General features: G+C 39.9%; 1 protein-coding gene across 9 annotated transcripts in view; it reads right to left on the reverse strand.

Moving 5' to 3' along the window:
• Positions 1 to 21,303, reverse strand: part of PDE4DIP (phosphodiesterase 4D interacting protein) — a gene marked incomplete at both ends in the record, with an annotated part of 299,765 nt that overhangs the window by 237,403 nt on the left and 41,059 nt on the right. For all 9 annotated transcript variants that reach the window (XM_081219778.1, XM_081219762.1, XM_081219785.1 and 6 more), the window contains 2 exons: positions 11,726 to 11,871; positions 17,003 to 17,058. In XM_081219778.1, the coding sequence (XP_081075904.1) occupies positions 11,726 to 11,871; positions 17,003 to 17,058 (202 nt within the window). The remainder of the gene's footprint in view (positions 1 to 11,725; positions 11,872 to 17,002; positions 17,059 to 21,303) is intronic.

Genomic DNA, 21,303 nt, shown 5'->3' on the forward strand with positions numbered 1-21,303 from the left:
AACAAACTAGTGAATATAACATAAAAGAAGCAGACTCACAGACACAGAGAACAAACTAGTGGTTACCAGTGGGGAGGGAGGGGCAGTATAGGGGTGGGGGAGTGAAGGTACAAACTGTTGGGTGTAAGATAGGTTCAAGGATGTGCTGTATAACAAATAGCCAATATTTTTAATAATGGAAATGGAAAGTAACCTTTAAAAATTGTGTAAAAATAAAAGTTTTTTAAAGAGATCTTATTTTATGTAATATTCAAATTGTTGTTGTTCTGTTGTTTAATCTTAAATTTGTTATTATTATTACAGACATCCTTCCAAGTCAGTACATTGCTCTGTGATGCTCTGTTGTATGTGTACCATGGCTGAAATAATCAATCCTTGCCTTGATGAATAATAGATTGTTTCTAATATTTTATTAGTATAAAATCACTGAAACATTCATCCTTCAACACACATCTTTTCATACTTGATCACTGTGCATGTAAAACTAGAACAGGCCTGGCACATAGATTGTACCCACATACTGAGTAGATGAACAAACAAATGAATAAGGGGAGCAGCTGCACATAGAGAGGCATAATGAAATTGTGGCTAAGTGTTCAGGTTCTGGAATTGGTACACTTCTGTTAAAGTCCCAGCTCTAGCACTTTCTAGCAATCACTAGTCTTTTCCTAGCTGCAGTGTCCCTCCCTGTACAAATGAAAATAATGGTTGTATCAACCTCAAAAGACTGTCTTCAGGGCTTCCCTGGTGGTGCAGTGGTTGAGAGTCCACCTGCCAAAGCAGGGGACACAGGTTCGTGCCCCGGTCGGGGAAGATCCCACATGCCGTGGAGCAGCTAGGCCCGTGAGCCATGGCTGCTGAGCCTGTGCGTCCGGAGCCTGTGCTCCGCGACGGGAGAGGCCACAGCAGTGAGAGGCCTGCGTACCGCAAAAAAAACAAAAGACTGTTTTCAGAACTGAATAAGATAATGCAAGTCAGGTGCATTCACAGAGGTCTGCACCCTGTAGTACTCAATAAATATTAATTGATATCATTATTTTTGTTATTTTAAAATTTTATCATTGGAATGGAAATTCCTCAAGTCCATAGGAAGAAAGACAGAGCTTCTCTTCATACAGTGAAGAGGAGAAGACAACAAGTCTAATGAGGACACAGAGAGGAGATAACAAAAAATAAGAAGGATTATTCTCATTCAAGTGCCATTTTCTCTGTGGAAGTGACTGCTCTTTTCTGTGTTGGTAACCATACCTTCCAGAACTTTCAAGGTTGTTCAGTTTTTGTAATTTCATTCTTTTTGATAAAGTTACTTTGTTAATTGTGTAACCAAATGTGAGCCAATATTTATAACTTTATAAAGTTTACTATACATATGAATACAAATTAGAAAAAATGTTTTGTCCTAACATCTAGGTTTTTTTTTTTTTCTTTTTCTTTTTGCGGTATGCGGACCTCTCACTGTTGTGGCCTCTCCCGTTGCGGAGCACAGGCTCTGGACGCGCAGGCTCAACAGCCATTGCTCACGGGCCCAGCCACTCTGCGGCATGTAGGATCTTCCCAGACCGGGGCACGACCCGTGTCCCCTGCTTCGGCAGGCGGACTCTCAACCACTGCGCCACCAGGGAAGACCCTAACATCTAGGTTTTAAAGACATACATTTGATTGGCAATTACTCTAATCTTGTGATCTCTTCCACTGGTGCCTTAGATGTTATTTAAATTAAATTTCGAGTAATTTAAATTTCTTATGTCCCTAATCAGAGTGTATGCTCTCTGAGAATGCTAACTCATATACATCTCTGCATCCTCTACAGCACTCAGAATCATTCCTTTTATTCATAGTTCTTAAGAAAAATGTGATTGATTTGATGCCTATTTTTGGCAGTGTTGCTTAGGAATGAAAATGTTGCCGAAGTTCTGTGGAGTGACTGTGTGGAATCCCTCCTAAAAGTCATGTTTAACAAGAAAGAAAAAATCCTGTGCTTACGATTGCTGAAAGTTTCAGATTTATCCCCCCTTCCCTTCTCATCTAATAACTTTTTGAAAGTCTCAAGACTTTGTGAAACCAAAACCAGTATGCTTGGGGCACTGTGGTTTGAGGAACATAAATGCCATTTTCAAAAAAAAAAAAAAGAAAGAAAATGTACTTCACCAGCAGCTTTCATTTTCCCAAGCTGTAATTAAAGAAAAACTCAAGAAGCACTTGAAATGGCTGGACCGAAAGGCAGAAGTCACATGACCCAGACTCACCTAAACTAGAACAAGAAACCCAGGCCGTGATAACTCAGATCTCCATAAATGTAGAAAAGTCCCTTTTAGGACTCACTCCCCGCACCCCACACCCCAGACTTCAAGACCCAAGTGGAAAAATTTGCCAGGATGGGTGGGGCCTCAACAGGCTGACTCACTGTGGTTGGATTCAGACTGCCCAGAAAAGCTAGCTTCAGACTATAATTAAGCAAACACTGCAGCTGGTCTTGTTGGCATTTTCATGTTAAAGACAACATTATTAGAAAATGTGTAAACAGGGGAGGGCAGTGGAGGCCTCCTCTAGACCTTAAAGCCACAGACCCCTACCCTTTCCATGGCTTTTCTATATATAGCATTTGCCATTTTGATTCTCTGCATAGAACCAAATTGCACACGTTGCACTAATATAACCTCTCCTTCTCTGAATGGTCCTTTCATTTCCCCAAGAACCTTGACTCTTGGAATTATCTTGGCTCTGCCACTTTATACCTGTAATAGCTTACATCAAGTTCTTTGAGTCTTGGTCTCTTCACTCATATAATGGATGTAATATAATATATAATATCTATCTCATAAGTTAGGAAAATGAACTGAAAAAGAGCTGAAATAAAATGTGTTAAATGTCTAAAAAGTGCCTTGTGTTTAATAAACACTCAATAAATATTATTATTAGCTATTATTATTATCTTCTTAATAACTCCTGTCAAATATTTCAAAAGGCCTCTGCTTTCTTTCTCTTACTTTACATTTATAATTTTATGATCCCAGTTTAGGTAGACAGTTATCTCCCTTTAAACTCACCATTAAAAATAAGTGTACTGGGCTTCCCTGGTGGCGCAGTGGTTGGGAGTCCGCCTGCTGATGCAGGGGACACGGGTTTGTGCCCCGGTCCGGGAAGATCCCACATACTGTGGAGCGGCTGGGCCCGTGAGCCACGGCCGCTCTGCCTGCGCGTCCAGAGCCTGTGCTCCGCAACGGGAGAGGCCGCAGCGGTGAGAGGCCCGTGTACCGCTAAAAAATAAATAAATAAATGTACTTTTCCCACCTGGCTCTGTAGTACAATGGATAGCGCATTGGACTTATAAAAATAAATGTATTTTTCCTGACTTCTCAGTTTCCTATCCTAACCAATTAATTAATATACCAATACCCTATTTAGAATCATTTTACTTACTGTGAACATACTCAGTGAATACTGAAGTAGAGGCCAGGGGGAATACAAATCCAATATAACACCTAATCTTGAACACTTTTCAACAAATTTAGTTTAATTGATGAACATCTACTGAGCATTTACTAGGTACCAGCATTATGCCAGGTTCTAGAGACTAGAAAAAGGTGAACAAGAGGCTTTCTGCCTCTGAATTGCCTAGAGTCTGGGTATAAATTTTGAGACTGGAGAATGAGGGGAGGCATCCTAAAAAGAAAAACAAATAAACAAAAAACTGGACCTGAACTGAAACTTGAAGGATGAGTAGGCTTTAACCAGGTAAAGAAGAGGAGAGAAAAATTATTCTAGGCAGCGGGAACAGCCAGAACAAAGGCTTGGAAGTATGAAACAACTTTGAATTGCAAGCAGTTCAGAATTAATGGAATAGAAAGCATGTGATGGAGAATACTGGGAGATAAAAGTGGATTTACAGTTTACCTAGGGAAGATAGAACTGCACTCTGTGCCCATCTAGATAGGCGGAGCTCATGATTCCAGGCCTATATGAGTCAGCACTTTTATTACCACCAACATAGAAAGTACTATTTTAGGTCACAAAAATGACGAGTATTCTCAGCACATTATGAGTTGCTTGGTAAGTTCCTCTGTTACTCTTTGTGCCTTTATTTCCTGATTTGTAAACTGGTGTAATAATCATGCTTTCTTCACAGGGTTTCCATTAGCATTAAATGAGATGATACTGCACATACTTAGTACACTACTTGACACACAGAAAGTGATCAACACATGCTAGCTAGTGTTATCTATGTGCTGCTCTAGTCTCGCTCACCCCAGAGATGCTGGAGGTGGAGTGCGTGCTGTGATCAGTGAGAAAACATATAGGAGAGAATTTTTCTCAACATATGACTATGGCCATTTGACATATGACTATGTAAAATGACCCAACAACCTGTCAGGATTTGTAATCATGGTACCTAAACTCCATGATCCTGAAAAAGTCACAATCTCTATGAGTTCTGGTTCCCTCACTTGAAAATAGGAACAGTGATGCTTGTTTCATGCAGGTTTATAAAGACAAAATAAGGCAATTTATGAGAAGCACTTAACCCACTCCTCAAGTCTATAGTTCTGGAAAGAATAGAGATCACTCCATCAATGTATCTTCGGGGGGCGGGGGGAAGTGCCTTTGAAACAAAGCTGACAAGGTTTAAAAATTAATTAAATCATTTACTCATTCAAAAAGTACAAATGAAGCATACATACTAAGCAAAACTCTTTTATCATGGGAAGCAATACCTATTAATTTACTTCTACCAGTGTAAACTTGAGTAGGCTCATCTGTGTCACTATTTCTGACCCCTTACCCCTGCCTATCCTTCTCTAACCCCACTCATACTGTTGGTCGGGGATACAGAATGCAAGAAAAGAAAAGGAAAGAAAACTATATCTTCAAAGCTCTGTTCCCTTTGCCCCTTCCTCCTGCACCAATATAGTGAAGAAAAATGCTGTCACTTTCACTTGTTAATTGACCAATGATGTATTTTCCATAATGTGCCAGTATTTACATTTTTAGTGTATTATCCCTTACTCTGGAATCAAAGGCTCTTTTCCCTAGAACTTCCAACATCAACAAATATTTCAGAAGCAATCACATTAACTGATCAATTAATTTTTACTGATTAAGTATCTTTAATATTACTTCTTTCCTTGTTCTGTTTTTTTTCTTTTTTTTTACATCTTTATTGGAGTATAATTGCTTTACCATAGTGTGTTAGTTTCTGCTTTATAACAAAGTGAATCAGTTATACATATACATATGTTCCCATATCTCCTCCCTCTTGCGTCTCCCTCCCTCCCACCCAACCAGGTGGTCACAAAGCAACAAGCTGATCTCCCTGTGCTATGTGGCTGATTCCCACTAGCTACCTATTTTATGTTTGGTAGTGTATATATGTCCATGCCACTCTCTCACTTCGTCCCAGCTTACCCTTCCCCCTCCCCATATCCTCAAGTCCATTCTCTAGTAGGTCTGTCAATTTATTCCCGTCTTACCCCTAGGTTCTTCATGACATTTTTTTTTCTTAGATTCCATACATATGTGTTAGCATACGGTATTTGTCTTTCTCTTTCTGACTTACTTCACTCTGTATGACAAACTCTAGGTCCATCCACCTCACTACAAATAACTCAATTTCATTTCTTTTTATGGCTGAGTAATATTCCATTGTATATATGTGCCACATCTTCTTTAACATTCATCCGATGATGGACACTTAGGTTGTTTCCATCTCCTGGCTATTGTAAATAGAGCTGTAATGAACACTTTGGTACATGACTCTCTGAATTATGGTTTTCTCAGGGTATATGCCCAGTAGTGGGATTGCTGGGTCATAGGGTAGTTTTATTTGTAGTTTTTTTGTTTTATTTTGTTTTTGCGGTACATGGTCCTCTCACTGTTGTGGCCTCTTCCGTTGCAGAGCACAGGCTCCAGATGCGTACACTCAACGGCCATGGCTCATGGGCCCAGCCGCTCCACGGCATGTGGGATCTTCCCAGACTGGGGCACGAACCCGTGTCCCCTGCATCGGCAGGCGGACTCTCAACCACTGTACCACCAGGGAAGCTCCTATTTGTAGTTTTTTAAGGAACCTCCATACTGTTCTCCATAGTGGCTGTACCTTTTCACATTCCCACCAGCAGTGCAAGAGGGTTCCCTTTTCTCCACACCCTCTCCAGCATTTATTGTTTCTAGACTTTTTGATGATGGCCATTCTGACCGGTGTGAGATGATATCTCATTGTAGTTTTGATTTGCATTTCTCTAATGATTAATGATGTTGAGCATTCTTTCATGTGTTTGTTGGCAATCTGTATATCTTCTTTGGAGAAATGTCTATTTAGGTCTTCTGCCCATTTTTGGATTGGGTTGTTTGTTTTTTTGTTATTGAGCTGCATGAGCTGCTTGTAAATTTTGGAGATTAATCCTTTGTCAGTTGCTTCATTTGCAAATATTTTCTCCCATTCTGAGGGTTGTCTTTTGGTCTTGTTTATGGTTTCCTTTGCTGTGCAAAAGCTTTTAAGTTTCATTAGGTCTCATTTGTTTATTTTTGTTTTTGTTTCCATTTGTCTAGGAGGTGGGTCAAAAAGGATCTTGCTGTGATTTATGTCATAGAATGTTCTGCCTATGTTTTCCTCTAAGAGTTTGATAGTGTCTGGCCTTACATTTAGGGCTTTAATCCACTTTGAGCTTATTTTTGTGTATGGTGTTAGGGAGTGTTCTAATCTCATACTTTTACATGTCCCTGTCCAGTTTCCCCAGCACCACTTATTGAAGAGGCTGTCCTTTCTCCACTGTACATTCCTGCCTCCTTTATCAAAGATAAGGTGACCATATGTGCGTGGGTTTATCTCTGGGCTTTCTATCCTGTTCCATTGATCTATATTTCTGTTTTTGTGTCAGTACCATACTGTCTTGATTACTGTAGCTTTGTAGTATAGTCTGAAGTCAGGGAGCCTGATTAATCCAGCTCTGCTTTTCGTTCTCAAGATTGCTTTGGCTATTCAGGGTCTTTTGTGTTTCCATACAAATTGTGAAATTTATTGTTCTAGTTCTGTGAAAAATGCCAGTGGTAGTTTGATAGGGATTGCATTGAATCTGTAGATTGCTTTGGGTAGTAGAGTCATTTTCACAATGTTGATTCTTCCAATCCAAGAACATGGTATATGTCTCCATCTATTTGTATCATCTTTAATTTCTTTCATCAGTGTCTTATAATTTTCTGCATACAGGTCTTTTGTCTCCTTAGGTAGGTTTATTCCTTGATATTTATTCTTTTTGTTGCAATGGTAAATGAGAGTGTTTTCTTGATTTCACTTTCAGATTTTTCATCATTAGTGTACAGGAATGCCAGAGATTTCTGTGCTTTAATTTTGTATCCTGCTACTTTACCAAATTCATTGATGAGCTCTAGTAGTTTTCTGGTAGCATCTTTAAGATTCTCTATGTATAGTATCATGTCATCTGAAAACAGTGACAGCTTTACTTCTTCTTTTCCAATTTGGATTCCTTTTATTTCCTTTTCTTCTCTGATTGCTGTGGCTAAAACTTCCAAAACTATGTTGAATAAGAGTGGTGAGAGGGGGCAACCTTGTCTTGTTCCTGATCTTAGTGGAAATGCTTTCAGTTTTTCATCATTGAGGACAATGTTGGTTGTGGGTTTGTCATATATGGCCTTTATTATGTTGAGGAAAGTTCCCTCTATGCCTACTTTCTGCAGGGTTTTTATCATAAATGGGTGTTGAATTTTGTCAAAAGCTTTCTTTGCATCTATTGAGATGATCATATGTTTTTTCTCCTTCAATTTGTTAATATGGTGTATCACATTGATTGATTTGCTTATATTGAAGAATCCTTGCATTCCTGGAATAAACCCCACTTGATCATGGTGTATGATCCTTTTAATGTGCTGTTGGATTCTGTTTGCTAGTATTTTGTTGAGGATTTTTGCATCTATGTTCATCAATGATATTGGCCTGTAGTTTTCTTTCTTTGTGACATCCTTGTCTGGTTTTGGTATCAGGGTGATGGTGGCCTCGTAGAATGAGTTTGGGAGTGTTCCTCCCTCTCCTATATTTTGGAGGAGTTTGAGAAGGATAGGTGTTAGCTCTTCTCTAAATGTTTGATAGAATTCGCCTGTGAAGCCATCTGGTCCTGGGTTTTTGTTTGTTGGAAAATTTTTAATCACAGTTTCAATTTCAGTGCTTGTGATTGGTCTGTTCATATTTTCTATTTCTTCCTGATTCAGTCTTGGCAGGTTGTGCATTTCTAAGAATTTCTCCATTTCTTCCAGGTTGTCCATTTTATTGGCATAGAGTTGCTTGTAGTAATCTCTCATGATCTTTTGTATTTCTGCAGTGTCAGTTGTTACTTCTTTTTCATTTCTAATTCTATTGATTTGAGTCTTCTCCCTTTTTTCTTGATGAGTCTGGCTAATGGTTTATCAATTTTGTTTATCTTCTCAAAGAACCACTTTAAGTTTTATTGATCTTTGTTATCGTTTCCCTCATTTCTTTTTCATTTATTTCTGATCTGATCTTTATGATTTCTTTCCTTCTGCTAACTTTGGGGTTTTTTTGTTCTTCTTTCTCTAATTGCTTTAGGTGCAAGGTTAGGTTGTTTATTCGAGATGTTTCCTGTTTCTTAAGGTAGGATTGTATTGCTATAAACTTCCTCTTTCCTTGTTTTAAGTCTCCCTCCTTACCTCCCTTGACTAAGTCTGTTCAGGCTGCTTTAAGAAAATATCACAGACTGGGTAGCTTATAAACAACTGAAGTTTATTTCTCACAGTTCTGGAGGGTGGAAGTCAAAGATCATGGTGGCACCCTGGTCAGGTGAGGGTTCTCTTCTGGGTCACAGAATTCTTGTATCCTCCATGGTGGAAGGGGTTAGAAATCTCTCTGGAACCTCTTTCATAAGGCACTAATCTCATCCATGAGGGCTCCACCCTCATGACTTAAGCACCTTCAAAAGGCCCCACTTCCCAGTGCCATCACCTTTAGGGGTTAGTATCTCAACACATGAATTTTGAGCAAACACAAACATTCAGAACATAGGGTCCCTCTAGCCCAGTCTCTTATCAGATCTACACATGAATATACTTCTCTTCCTTTCACCCAAATTTCCCCTTTGTCCGGAATATTACAATCTTCTTCTCTAACTGGTAAAATCTAACTGAACTTTGAAGACCTCACTAAATGTGCAGCCCCATGAGAGGTGTCCTCTTGTAGGAGGCCCTTCTCTGTCCTTTAATAAAATTAAACATTCTCTCTCAAGATCTCAGAGTACACTGTCCTTATCTTTACCTTAAGGACACCTTATATTGTAAGTAATGCAATGTCTGTACTTCCCAATAGACTATTACTAAGGATAGGAATAGCATCTTATTTGAAGTGATCAAGTATTTGTTGCAGGGATAAGTGAAGTAAGGATGGCGCCATGGTCTGAATGTGTCCCCCTTGCCCCCATTCATATGTTGAAATCCTAAACCTCAAAGATGATGGTACTGTATTAGGAGATGGGCCTTTGGGTTTCATGTCTTATAAATGAAGCTTCAGAAAGATCCCTAGCCCCTTCTGCCATATAAGAACATAGTGAAAAGGCATCAGCTATGAACCAGTAAGAGGGCCTTCACCAGAAGGTGGGCCTTCACCAGAAGGTAACCATGCTGGTGCCCTGATCTTGGACTTCCACCCTCTAGGACTGTGAGAAATAAATTTCTGTTGTTTATAAGCTACCCAGTCTGAGTTATAGTAGCCTGAATGGACTAAGATAGATGGATTCCTGGCTGCCCAGCCCAGGCCTGTATCTCTTTGACATCTGCTTCATGCCCTGGAGGAGCCGACCTTTCTCTGGCACAAACCTTTAATATGTCCCTTTCCCCTTTCCGAGTACAGATCTCATCCTTTATCCCAAGGCTACTGAATGCATGATTTAAACCTTAGAGAAAATATCATGTTATTTAGTGTTTTACCAGTTTTTAGGGTGACATTGTAATGTGTCACTCTCCCTCCTACATTTTTTTTTCTAACTAATGTTTCCTCTGATTTTCAAATCCTTTCATGGAGATTCTTCATACAGCAGGTGCTATCATTCAAAGTCTACAGAATGAATGGATGGATGAATGGATGTAAGAATGAACAGACCTGTGAGCAGGTCACAGCTTGGTTTACTGACAATGACCATTCTGACAAATGCATGTGCTGTAGCCTCATTGTTATTTATATACTGCTTGACACATAGGGGAGAGACATGTAAAATATCTCTTATTGGCCTTTTCTCTGCATCCTACCTTGGTTTCTGTCAGTGGTTCCCAGCATTGAGGAGTAAGGACTCACCAGCGATATTAGACCTTATTGCTCAGAGAAAAAGACTTAGGACTCCACAGTTGAAAGTCAGCTGACCCCTGCTCATCACCCAGCTCAGCCCATTATTTTCGCGCTCCCACAGCACCTGGGCATTCATCTGATCAGTGGAGGTGACACCCTTCATTTCTATGATCCAAATCACCTCTCCACCAAAAGGAGCATGCAGGCAGACTGCCTTTCAGAGAGCACCCTCACAGCTTTGGGGAGTGCCGCAGGTCTGCTCACCCTTTCTGCACTGCAGTAGATGCAAAAGGCAGAAAAGAGGAAGGGGGTGGGTGGTACTGCCCCACTCCTACCACCAGCACCACAGCTGTTCAGAGGGTTAGTCTTCAAAACCACTTAATATTCCTGCAAACTCTGTCTTTTTTTAAAAAAAAAAAACGGTGGCCATGACAACTCTGAGCACAAAAACCAAGAGTGGGCTGTTTAGATTCTCAGGCACACATTATATGGAACACATTCTTTGTCTACATGAATGTCTGGTAGGATGTACATTAGGTCCTAGTGAAACATTTCTATTTACAAATTGAAAGAAGACAGGGTAAACCCATGTCAACACTACTTTATTAACCTTTTTTTGAAAATGGAATTTTTATTTTATATAACAAAAGCTATCAATTCAAGAATGAAAGAATCCCACACATCTCAGGGCATTTTTACACAGTATTCATGTGTGTCCTGATTCCTGGGCAACCCCCAGGGGGCACCAAAGAGCTGTTTCCTTTTTTAGCACACAGGGATATAAGAAATCCTGGGTGCTCTTTCCAGGCCGTAGATAGGTTCCAGTAGGTAGGTTCTATTGTGCAGACCTCCTTGGATCAAACCAGGGCACAGGGAACTGGGGGCCTGTATTACATTGTCAGTAATTTGGCTTTTGGCCAAATCTAAGGATAAACCTATCAAGATGCAGAGCACTTCAAGAGTTAAATCAGGAGTTTCAAGCAACAATGCCAGATTCTTGTTGAGAAGCAAATGGCTGTGGCTGAGACACTTCATGCTGCAGACGGTATCCAGATATCCAGAGTGGTCCAAGCCAGCAGCAGAGCATATAATGCCAGCCGACTGACTAGGTCTCCTGGGCTCACTATGGCCCACCTACAGATTCTTGGGGTGCCATTTAAACTTACTAAATTTATCTGAGAAGTAAACCAGGGGTAAAAATGTTAAGACAGAAATAGTGGTACGGGCAATTGCCCATGAACCACAGTGCTCAGCATATAGCTAACAGTGCATAAGCTTATTGGGATAAATGCTATTGAAAGAGACAACATTTTGATAAAAACACCCATAATCCAAGCTAAATTATGGGTCATATTTTTATAAGACACCACTATCCCCTGATACTCCTTCTAACTGGGATAACAATTATCCACCCATGTGACTTACCCTCTCAAAGTCTCGAAGAGCCTGGGTCTGCACCTGAAGGGGTCTTTCAAATGCTCTCAAGGAATGCCCAAAGGGGACCTTCTCACCACTTCTCCAGGTCTGTGACTGTGCTGGAGGGCCTCGATCTTTGGTGTCACTAAGAAAAGCTGCCAGTGAAACAGAACAACAGAAAATTGTATAAAATAGTGGCATTATGATCATCCCAACCTGCATGTTCCAGCAGAATTTGGTTTCTGCAAAATATGAACCAATTCTAGGACACAGAGAAGCAGTTCACATACAGTAGCCTGTGGTAGATCATATTAGTAGTGGTCCCCAGCACAGCACACTAGGTTATGTCCACACGCCTTTGTCATGTGATGTTCCTTCTCCTGTCATCAAGAAGTGGGGTCTATTTCTCTACCCCTTGAATCTGGGTTGTCTTAGTGACTTGCTTTGACCTAGAGAATGTGATGAAAATGCTGCTGTTGGATACGTTCAGGAAACTAGGCCTTGAGACGCCTTGCATTTCTGTCCTTGTCTTCCTAAAACCCCAAGACTACCTTGTTGTGAAGAAGCCCAGACTACCTTCCATGGGGAGGAAAGGCCAAGTACAGGGGGAATGAAGATGCCAGTCACCACTGCCAGACACTTGAGAAAGCCTGTCTCGGACCCTCATTCCCAGTCAAGCTGTCAGATTGTAGAAACAATAAACGTTGGAGAGGGTGTGGAGAAAAGTGAACACTCTTGCCCTGTTGGTGGGAATGTAAATTGATAGAGCCACTGTGCAGAACAGTATGGAGGTTCCTTAAAAAACTAAAAATAGAACTACCATATGACCCAGCAATCCAACTACTGGGCATATACCCTGAGAAAACCATAATTCAAAAAGATGCATGTACCACAATATTCATTGCAGCACTATTTACAATAGCCAGGACATGGAAGCAACCTAAATGTCCATTGACAGATGAATGGATAAAGAAGATGTGGCACATATATACAATGGAATATTACTCAGCCATAAAAAGGAACAAAACTGACTTATTTGTAATGAGGTGGATGGACCTAGAGTCTGTCATACAGATTGAAGTAAGTCAGAAAGAGAAAAACAAATACCATATGCTAACGTATATGTATGGAATCTAAAAAAACAGTACTGATGAAGCTAGGGGCAGGGCAGGAATAAAGACGCAGACGTAGAGAATGGACTTGAGGACACGGGGGGAAAGGGGAAGCTGGGACGAAGTGAGAGAGTAGCATTGACATATATACACTACCAAATGTAAAATGGATGGCTAGTGGGAAGCTGCTGCATAGCACAGGGAGATCAGCTCGATGCTTTGTGACGACCTAGAGGGGTGGGATAGGGAGGGTGGGAGGGAGGCTCAAGAGGGAGGGGATATAGGGATATATGTATACCTATAGCTGTTTCACTTTGTTATACAGCAGAAGCTAACACGCCATTGTAAAGCAATTATACTCCAATAAAGACATTAAAAAAAAGCTGTCAGATTATTTGAGTGATGGCAGTTATTTGAGTGATCCCAAGTGAGACCAACAGAAGAAATGCCCAGTTTGCTAACATCCAGGATTGTGAGAAATAATAAACCACTGTTGTTTTAAGCTTGAGTGGGCAAACTTTTTCTTAAAGGGCCAGATAGTAAATATTTTAGGCTCATGGGCATCAACTCTGTCACAGCTACTCAACTCTGACCTGATAGCTCAAAGAACATGCAGAAAATATGTTAGTGAATGAGCATGACTGTGCTTTTATAAAACTTTGTTTACAAATACTGGCAATTGGGCCTATGGGCTGCAGCTTGCTGACCCCTGTTTTAAGCCACTAAGTTTTATTTATTTATTTGTTTATTTATTTATTCATTATTTATTTTTAACATCTTTATTGGAGTATAATTACTTAACACTGTTGTGTTAGTTGCCGCTGTATAACAAACGGAATCAACTATATGTATTTAAGCCACTAAGTTTTAGCGTGGTGTGTCACATGACCAAAGATAACTGAACCATAGCTTTATTTGAAATAAAAAATCAAGCTACTAGCTAAGAAGTATTTCTACAAAATCTCTCTACAGAGGATCTTTTAGGTTATTGTATAGGAATAATTTCATTTATAGTTACTGCAACCAGTGAAATAGACTGATGTGATTATTACACTCATTTAACTAATGAGTAAATAAAGGTTCAGCAAGTTTGCTTGCCCAAGATTACATTGCAAAAAGTGGCAGAACCAATCCCACATTCCTTCCATTCAACCTTCCTAGCAGTATGCTAATACTGTGTTATTTTAGCAGGGAAGGGGATTGTAACAGGCCTGAGAGTCAGGGAAAAACAGGCAAAGGGGAAGAGACACAGTCTTTCCATTAACCAAAGGAAGCACTGCCCTGGGAGAAGCTAGTGAAGGCTAAGCTGCTACTCACCCTAGGCCTGCCTTGGAGAAGTAACACTGTGAAAGAATAAGAAATCAGGGCTTACTTCAAGCATGGTACGCAAATGACCACCGATTGAGGTGGGCTTGGGGTTGTAGATTCAGGCAGAAGACAGAAAAATACATCTTTCTTGGCTGACAGTAAGAAGCAATGCACCTTTATTACTGAACAATTTTTTTTTTTAATCAGAAAGAATGACAGGCATAGCAACACACTGAGATCCATAGACAGTGTCAGTGCAAATGAGAGTGAAATGGGCTCTAGGTGACTCTGTACCTCACTGAGGAAAAGTTAACTAGACATAGACACATGGGCAAAGGCGTTCTGAAAGGGCCAAGAAGAAAAATACCACAATATGCTCTTTTTCTGTCCTTTCCTTTTCTTTTCTTTTTTTCCCCTTTTTCTTTTCTCTTTCCTTCCTTCCTCCCTTGTATATTCTTATCTCCTTTGTCGAAAATTAATGGACCATATATGCATGGGCACCAAAAGCAAAGGCAACAAAAGCAAAAATAAACAAGTGGGACTACATCAAACTAAAAAGCTTCTGTTCAGCAAAGGAAACCATCAATAGAATGAAAGGGCAACCTATGGGATGGGAGAATATATGCCTCCCTCCCTCCTTCCCTCTTTCTCTTTCTTTCTACAAACTTTCCAGAAGGAATGCAAGAAAAAGTCCCCAGATGCTTCAATCAACTTCTCAGAATTTTTTTTTAAATGCTCATTGCTGGGGTTCAAACCCTGGTCAGGGAACTAAGATCCCACAAGCCACAGGGCACGGCCGAAAAAAAAAAAAAAAAAAAAAGAAGAGCATTCCCTGTTTAGAAAAAAAAGAAAGAAAGAAAAAGAAGAAAGACAAAAGGGTCAAGAAGATGATGACAAAGAGAAATATGAAGAAGATGAAGATCAAAAAAAAAATAATGATGATAAACAGTGTGGTTCCAGGGGCAGGTTTTTTCTTGTCTAGAAGTATTTAACTACTCATTACATAACCAATTTTAAAGAAAAAAAAGGGGGGGGAATGCAAGGCCATATGATTTATATGATTTGTTTTTAAACTGGACACTGTACAGTGTCTTTTCATGTTTGTAAAAATAATGTACTATCAACTGTGTCTTTAGATAGCCCTATACTTAATGGTATTTTCAATAGCCACTAACCTTGCCTGATAGAGTACAGGGGTTTAAATTAGAACAGAAATTTAAAGCAGGTTTTATTGGTACACAGCACAAATTACTTAAAGATAGAGTTGGGTTTTTTCCCATTTTCAATTGTCTTTGATTCAGTTTGTTCAAAATAATTGTTGTCCTGTTAATTGTATACCACACTGTGATTGCAAATTAATAATAATAATAGTAGTAATAGTAATGGTTTTGTTAATAACTTGATATTTCTAAGTAAATGCAAATGTTTTAATTAAAATAAGTTAGAAAAAAATGATTTTTTCCACATTTAGGTGAAATTAAATAGGCAATTAAATGGAAGAAAATTTGATAAAATAACAATACATTACAGTTAGATTCATAGGATATGGTAAAAGATAAGAGCCTTTGAAGATTGGATATGGACACAACGAAAATGTTAAAGAAAAAAAGATTGGGTATGAATCCTGACCACTTGCTAATTGTGGGAATTTAGGCAAATCTCTTTAACTTTGCTAAGCATCACTGCCTCTGTAAAAAATGGGTATAATAATGTTTACCTCACAGAGCATTTATATGGATTAAATGAAATAATCAGTGAAAGTACCCAGCCTAATATCCTGCTTATAGTTGGCATTTTCTTCATTCCCCTTCTATTTTGCCCTAGTCCTTCAATTTTTACCTCAAAATGGAGACTCTTGATGCTCAAAATGAGTATGGTAGGCCCGTAGAATTTATAGATTTCACATACACAATTACAAAGGCTAATTTTAAGTGACTCCAAAGTCCTTAACACATTCAAATTAAAAACTTTTTTCTACATTGTGCATGTGAACAATCTGTGCTTCAAGGCTGGTGTGAAAAGGCAACTCACTTAGCAAAGTAAGTAAAACACCAAGTGACTAAAAGTTTTTGTGAAAAATAGCTCCCAGAAGAGAGTTATTTTCACTTTGGTTTTGTAATTTAGGTAGACCCCTAGCTAATGTTAGTGCAGAAATGATATATTATTATGAATACATTAATAATAATAATATTTACTGGGTGTTTATTCCTTGACAAGCTCTGAGAGCTTTTCTAATCTCATTTATGAGGTTGACCCTGTTATTATACTCATTTTAATGGTATATTAGAGATTTCATTTCAGTGGAAGAATCTATCTTAATCATTTTACAAGTGACTTTAACTTGCAATTACAGAACTGTTAAAAGTATGAAGAGTTGGGACTTCCCTGGTGGTGTAGTGGTTAAGAATCTGCCTGCCAATGTAAGGGACATGGGTTTGGGAAGATCCCACATGCCACGGAGCAACTAAGCCCGCAAGCCACAACTACTGAAGCCCGCGTGCCACAACTATAGAAGCTCATCCGCCTACAGCCCGTGCTCCACAACAAGAGAAGCCACAGCAATGAGAAGCCCGTGCACCACAACAAAGAGTAGCCCCCGCCTGACGCAACTAGAGAAAACCCGCGCGTAGCAATGAAGACCCAATGCAGCGAAAAATAAATAAATAAAATTTTTAAAAATTTAAAAATTAAAAAAAAGTATGAAGAGTTCGCATAAGTGTTTCAGTTATGATTTACTGCACTGTTCTGGGAAGATGGAGAATTATATACTACATGCCACGGTGAAATTAAAGGGTCTATAATTTAAGGGAATTATGATCAGCAGGAGACCAAGAATTTAGCAAAGCAAGGCCCACAACCTCCTTACCTGCTGCATGACTCGTTCTAGGTACCATCTCCCCATCATCTTCTGCAAAATAATCTCTGTGGAGAGAAATACATCGTTAATTGATGAGATACCACCCCACACATTGTCCAGTCCCTGGGTGGCAAGACATCTATTTTTATTTATTTCTCCACAATCATTAAGCTAGTACTATGTATCAGGGACAGTGTTAAGTGCTGGAAAGACAAAGACAAACCCCACAGGAAGGGTTTCTATCCTCAATAGGTATTTGTAGAAACAGCCATTGGACAAACAGTTCCACAAGCACTGAATTACTGTTGTAGCAAGTGCTACAATAGGAATACGCAGAGTAATTTAACTAGTAGAGAGACTCAGAGAAACGGGCATTTAAACTGAGAGGAAGAGAATGTCAGCCAGATGAAAAACGGGAACAGAAGAGTGTTCCATCATGAGGGAACAGTAAGGACCCTGAGTCAGGGAGGAACTTGGCCTGTTAGAGGAACAGAGAAAGCCAATCTTGCAACCAGACCATGCAGGGCCCTGAGGGATGGGGTAAGGATATCAGTTTTATGTGCATGTCAATGGGAAACCACTGAAAGATTTTAAATGAGGGAATGAATGGTAAGTGACCAGATTTAGACTTTAGATCATTTTGGCTGCTGAGTGACACTGTGTAGAGGGAACAAAAGTAGTTGGGAAAAGCAAGAAGTTGTGACAGTTTTAACTAAGGGATAGGATAGGAGAAATGGAGAGAAGCAAAAAAAAAAAAAAAAAAAAAATCAAAATATGTTTAGGAAGTAGAATTGACCTAGAAAACTTGGAAAACAGTCTATTAATGGAAATGTTAAAAACACCATGATGCAGTAGCCAGAGGTGTATCTGTCCAGCACAGTGAAGGCCACGATTCCTAGCACAGAAGGGGAAAAAAAGTCTCAAAATGTATTAACAAATACTTGTTAAGCACTTACTATGTTTTTAGGCACCAGTTTTAAGCTCCACAAATGTAGCAGTGAACAAAACAGACCAAAATGCCTGCACTCATGGAACTAATATTATAGTAAAAGGAAACAAACAAGCAAAATGTACAGTAGCAATTGGGGACAGATATTATAAAAAATTAATGTAGGTAATAGAGGTAGGGAATCCTGGAGCTATGGGGAGGAGAAAGGGATTTCAATTTTCAGGAGGCAAAGTTTCTCTGAGAAGAAATAATATGAGTATTTGGGCAGAGTCTTCTAAGCAGGGGACATCAAATGCAAAGGCTCTTAGGAGGGAGCATGCCAGAGCATTTCTGGAACAACAAGGAGGCCAGTGTGGCTGGGCAGACTAAGTAGCAGGAGGTGAGGTGAAGGAAATAATAGGAAAGTTGGGCAGAGGGCAGATTGTATAAAGCCTTTGGGACATTGACAGAAATTTAGTCACTGGAGTCTTGTGAGTCAATAAAAAGAGAGTGACGACTGTTTTGAAAGGTCTGGCTAATGTTTTGACAATAGACTCTCTGGGTGGGGAAGGCAGAAACAGAGAGGTGATTGCAATAATCCTACAGAGAGATGCTTTCAACATTTAGCTTATTCCTTAAACCCTTGGGTCCTCCCAGTTAGTTGTTCTAAAAATAATTATATTGCCAGAGATTTAGAGGGCTTTTCTTTTTAAAAGCCAGAAGACATTCACAGAGAGGCGGAAGAGAGCCTGGCATTTATTTAGAAACTGTTGGTGTTCTTTCTCCTCTGCCTCAGGGCTGGATCTTGGCATGAATCTTCACTTTGTTAAGTTCCAGATGGACATGAAAGTACCAGACAGGGCAGGCTGGACTATACCCACCACCTGGTGATTCTTTAGTATTCAAAAGCAGATCACCGGCTTTTGGGGTTCTTCCAGACCCTCTGTCTCTTCCCCTTCTCCACTTCTCATTAAAAACTTTCCCTGAGAGTGAAGAAGGAAAGAGATGAACGTACTACTTATGGATTTCCCTCTGTTGAGAAAAAGTAGGGCAAGGATTTTGAAACTATCAGCTAGAACAATGTCTTAAAAAATTTGTGGGGAAAAAACTTATAACTAGCTGCTGCTGTTCATGCACTGGATGGATTCCTTTGTGCTCAGCCCACAGACCTGGGTAGCTGTGTATCTGCTGTCAGCAGCAAAGCCATTCCTCAGGCCAAATTCAGCCCATCCAACATGCTTGATTTGGTCAGTACAAGGTTGATCCATTTCTAACTTCTCTTGCAAAATGAATGGGTCTGGCAGTACTGGGCCTGCCTTCCCACACAGAGGGATAATCTGCTGCCGTTAAACAGAAGAGACATGTTCTCCAGTTCGCCACAGTTCCTGTCACTTCCTCTCCTTGTAATCCTAGCTCGTGCTCTCATTTATGATACTAGCCTGGCTCCTTCTAGGTCTCTGAGGCTGTCACCCTGGTATAGATCAAATGCAGACAAAATTTTCATTTCTGCTTTAAGACACTGTCTTGGGTTACCTATTGGCTTTAGTACACAATTCATTAATTTGGGATGGTAAGCTACTAAGGGGCTTATAAGTCACTTTTACCTCTGGGCTTCAGCTTCCTTAAATATGTGTAAAAGACATGCATGAATTTCTAAGGTTCCTTGCAGTAATTACACAATTCTATTCTCCTAGATGCTAATAGTATTAAAACCCACTTTAATACTTTCCAAGGATGGGGGAACTTTCCAGACATGATCTCATTCAATTCTCCTTGCTCCGAAGAGTCCACATTCTAGACCAGGAGAAAGTTACAAAAAGGCGATGCATATGCCACAAGATACTTCACCTTCTCCCCAGCCCCACGCTTACACTGAGCTGGCTGCCTGCCTATGAAGCAATAACCAGAAGGGTAGAGAGGTCACTTTGGATGAGTACTGAGTTAATGGGCTTTCTGTAGTCTCAGGAGATTTTTTAAAAATCACTTTAACTCTGTTAACAGCTCAAGTTCCCTCTCATATTGCCAGAGAGTGGGGCTCACTCAGCTGCTCCGAAAGGTTGGTAAGGAATTTGATGCTTCCCCAGAGAAGGGGCACATGGTAAAGAAACACAGGGTATATGTCTAGGGGATTGCAATTTGTGACAATATCTGATAAACCAAAGTGCAAAGAAAATTGGGGTATGCTAGAGACAGACTCCAAGCCTGGCCACACAGACACACACACACACAGCAGTAACATATGTTGGTAAATTTTTCTCTATTACCCAAGCCCAGAAAAAATTGTATACCCTTGTCCTAGTTTCTCAAATTCAAGTGTTTCTAGTTTTTTTAAAAAAAAAACATCAGTCAATGAATGACTCATGCTCAGCTAGCATGTGGTTCACTAGGGCACTTACAGCTCTCCTGCATAGATGTACATATATAATCTTTCTCCAAAGATACTTCTACCTTATCAATACATGTTACCTGCATGTTTCGCCTCACATGCTTTTCTTGTATAAATGAACTAAACTCTCCCTCAGTGAGCCTTACCTTTTTGCTCGCTACCTCACCAATGTGTCAATACTGATACCAATTCCACTAAAATCATACTAATTTTTTTTTTTTTTTTGGCTGCACTGCACGGCACACTGGATCTTAGTTCCCCAACCAGGGATTGAACCTGCACCCCCTGTAGTAGAAGCTCGGAGTCTTAACCACTGAACCGCCAGGGAATTCCCCATACTTACTAATTTTTGCTGAGACACTCTCCTGCTTAATTTGAAGAACCAAACATTTTCCAAGTACAACCCACCTACCAGCTGTTCACCCACTTAATTTCTGCCTGGTGTATTACCCACATTTTCCTGACTTGCTGATAAGGAGCTCTGAAGATAGTGGGCCCAAACAATACATCAACATTCAATATCCCACAGTACTAGCTTTTCCTACAGTTTTCCAGGGTGATTAGGTTGAGGATGATCAGAAAATAACTGCTCCTCTCAGAGCTATCTGCTACATTCTGATGCTGTCAAACTGTGCTCTGGTGATTTCTTCCAGTAGTTTTCTAAGTATGGTAGTTTCAATTACATTAGGACTAGCCAAGCACTCAATTTTGCTTTTCTTGAAAATGGCCATTCATATGGCTCCTTTCCAAGATGTGAGCAGCTCACTGGTCCCACTAGTCTGGTCTCTCATAACATTGGGAGGAGGGGTCGAAACTTGGGTCCTTCCTTACCAAAGGGTAACACCAAGATGGAGTCTGCAGAGGGATATTTTCTATAAGGCAGCCATAGACCATCTTTGCAAACTGCGTATTTGATGTTATTGCCTTGTATTTTGGTCTGTTTAATTTGTGGACCGAGAAAAGCAATGGATTGTGTTAATGGACCATATTATTCAT

Source organism: Mesoplodon bidens (assembly GCF_964165515.1).
Source record: "Mesoplodon bidens genome assembly, chromosome: 2".
In the NCBI taxonomy this organism is placed as follows: domain Eukaryota; kingdom Metazoa; phylum Chordata; class Mammalia; order Artiodactyla; family Ziphiidae; genus Mesoplodon; species Mesoplodon bidens.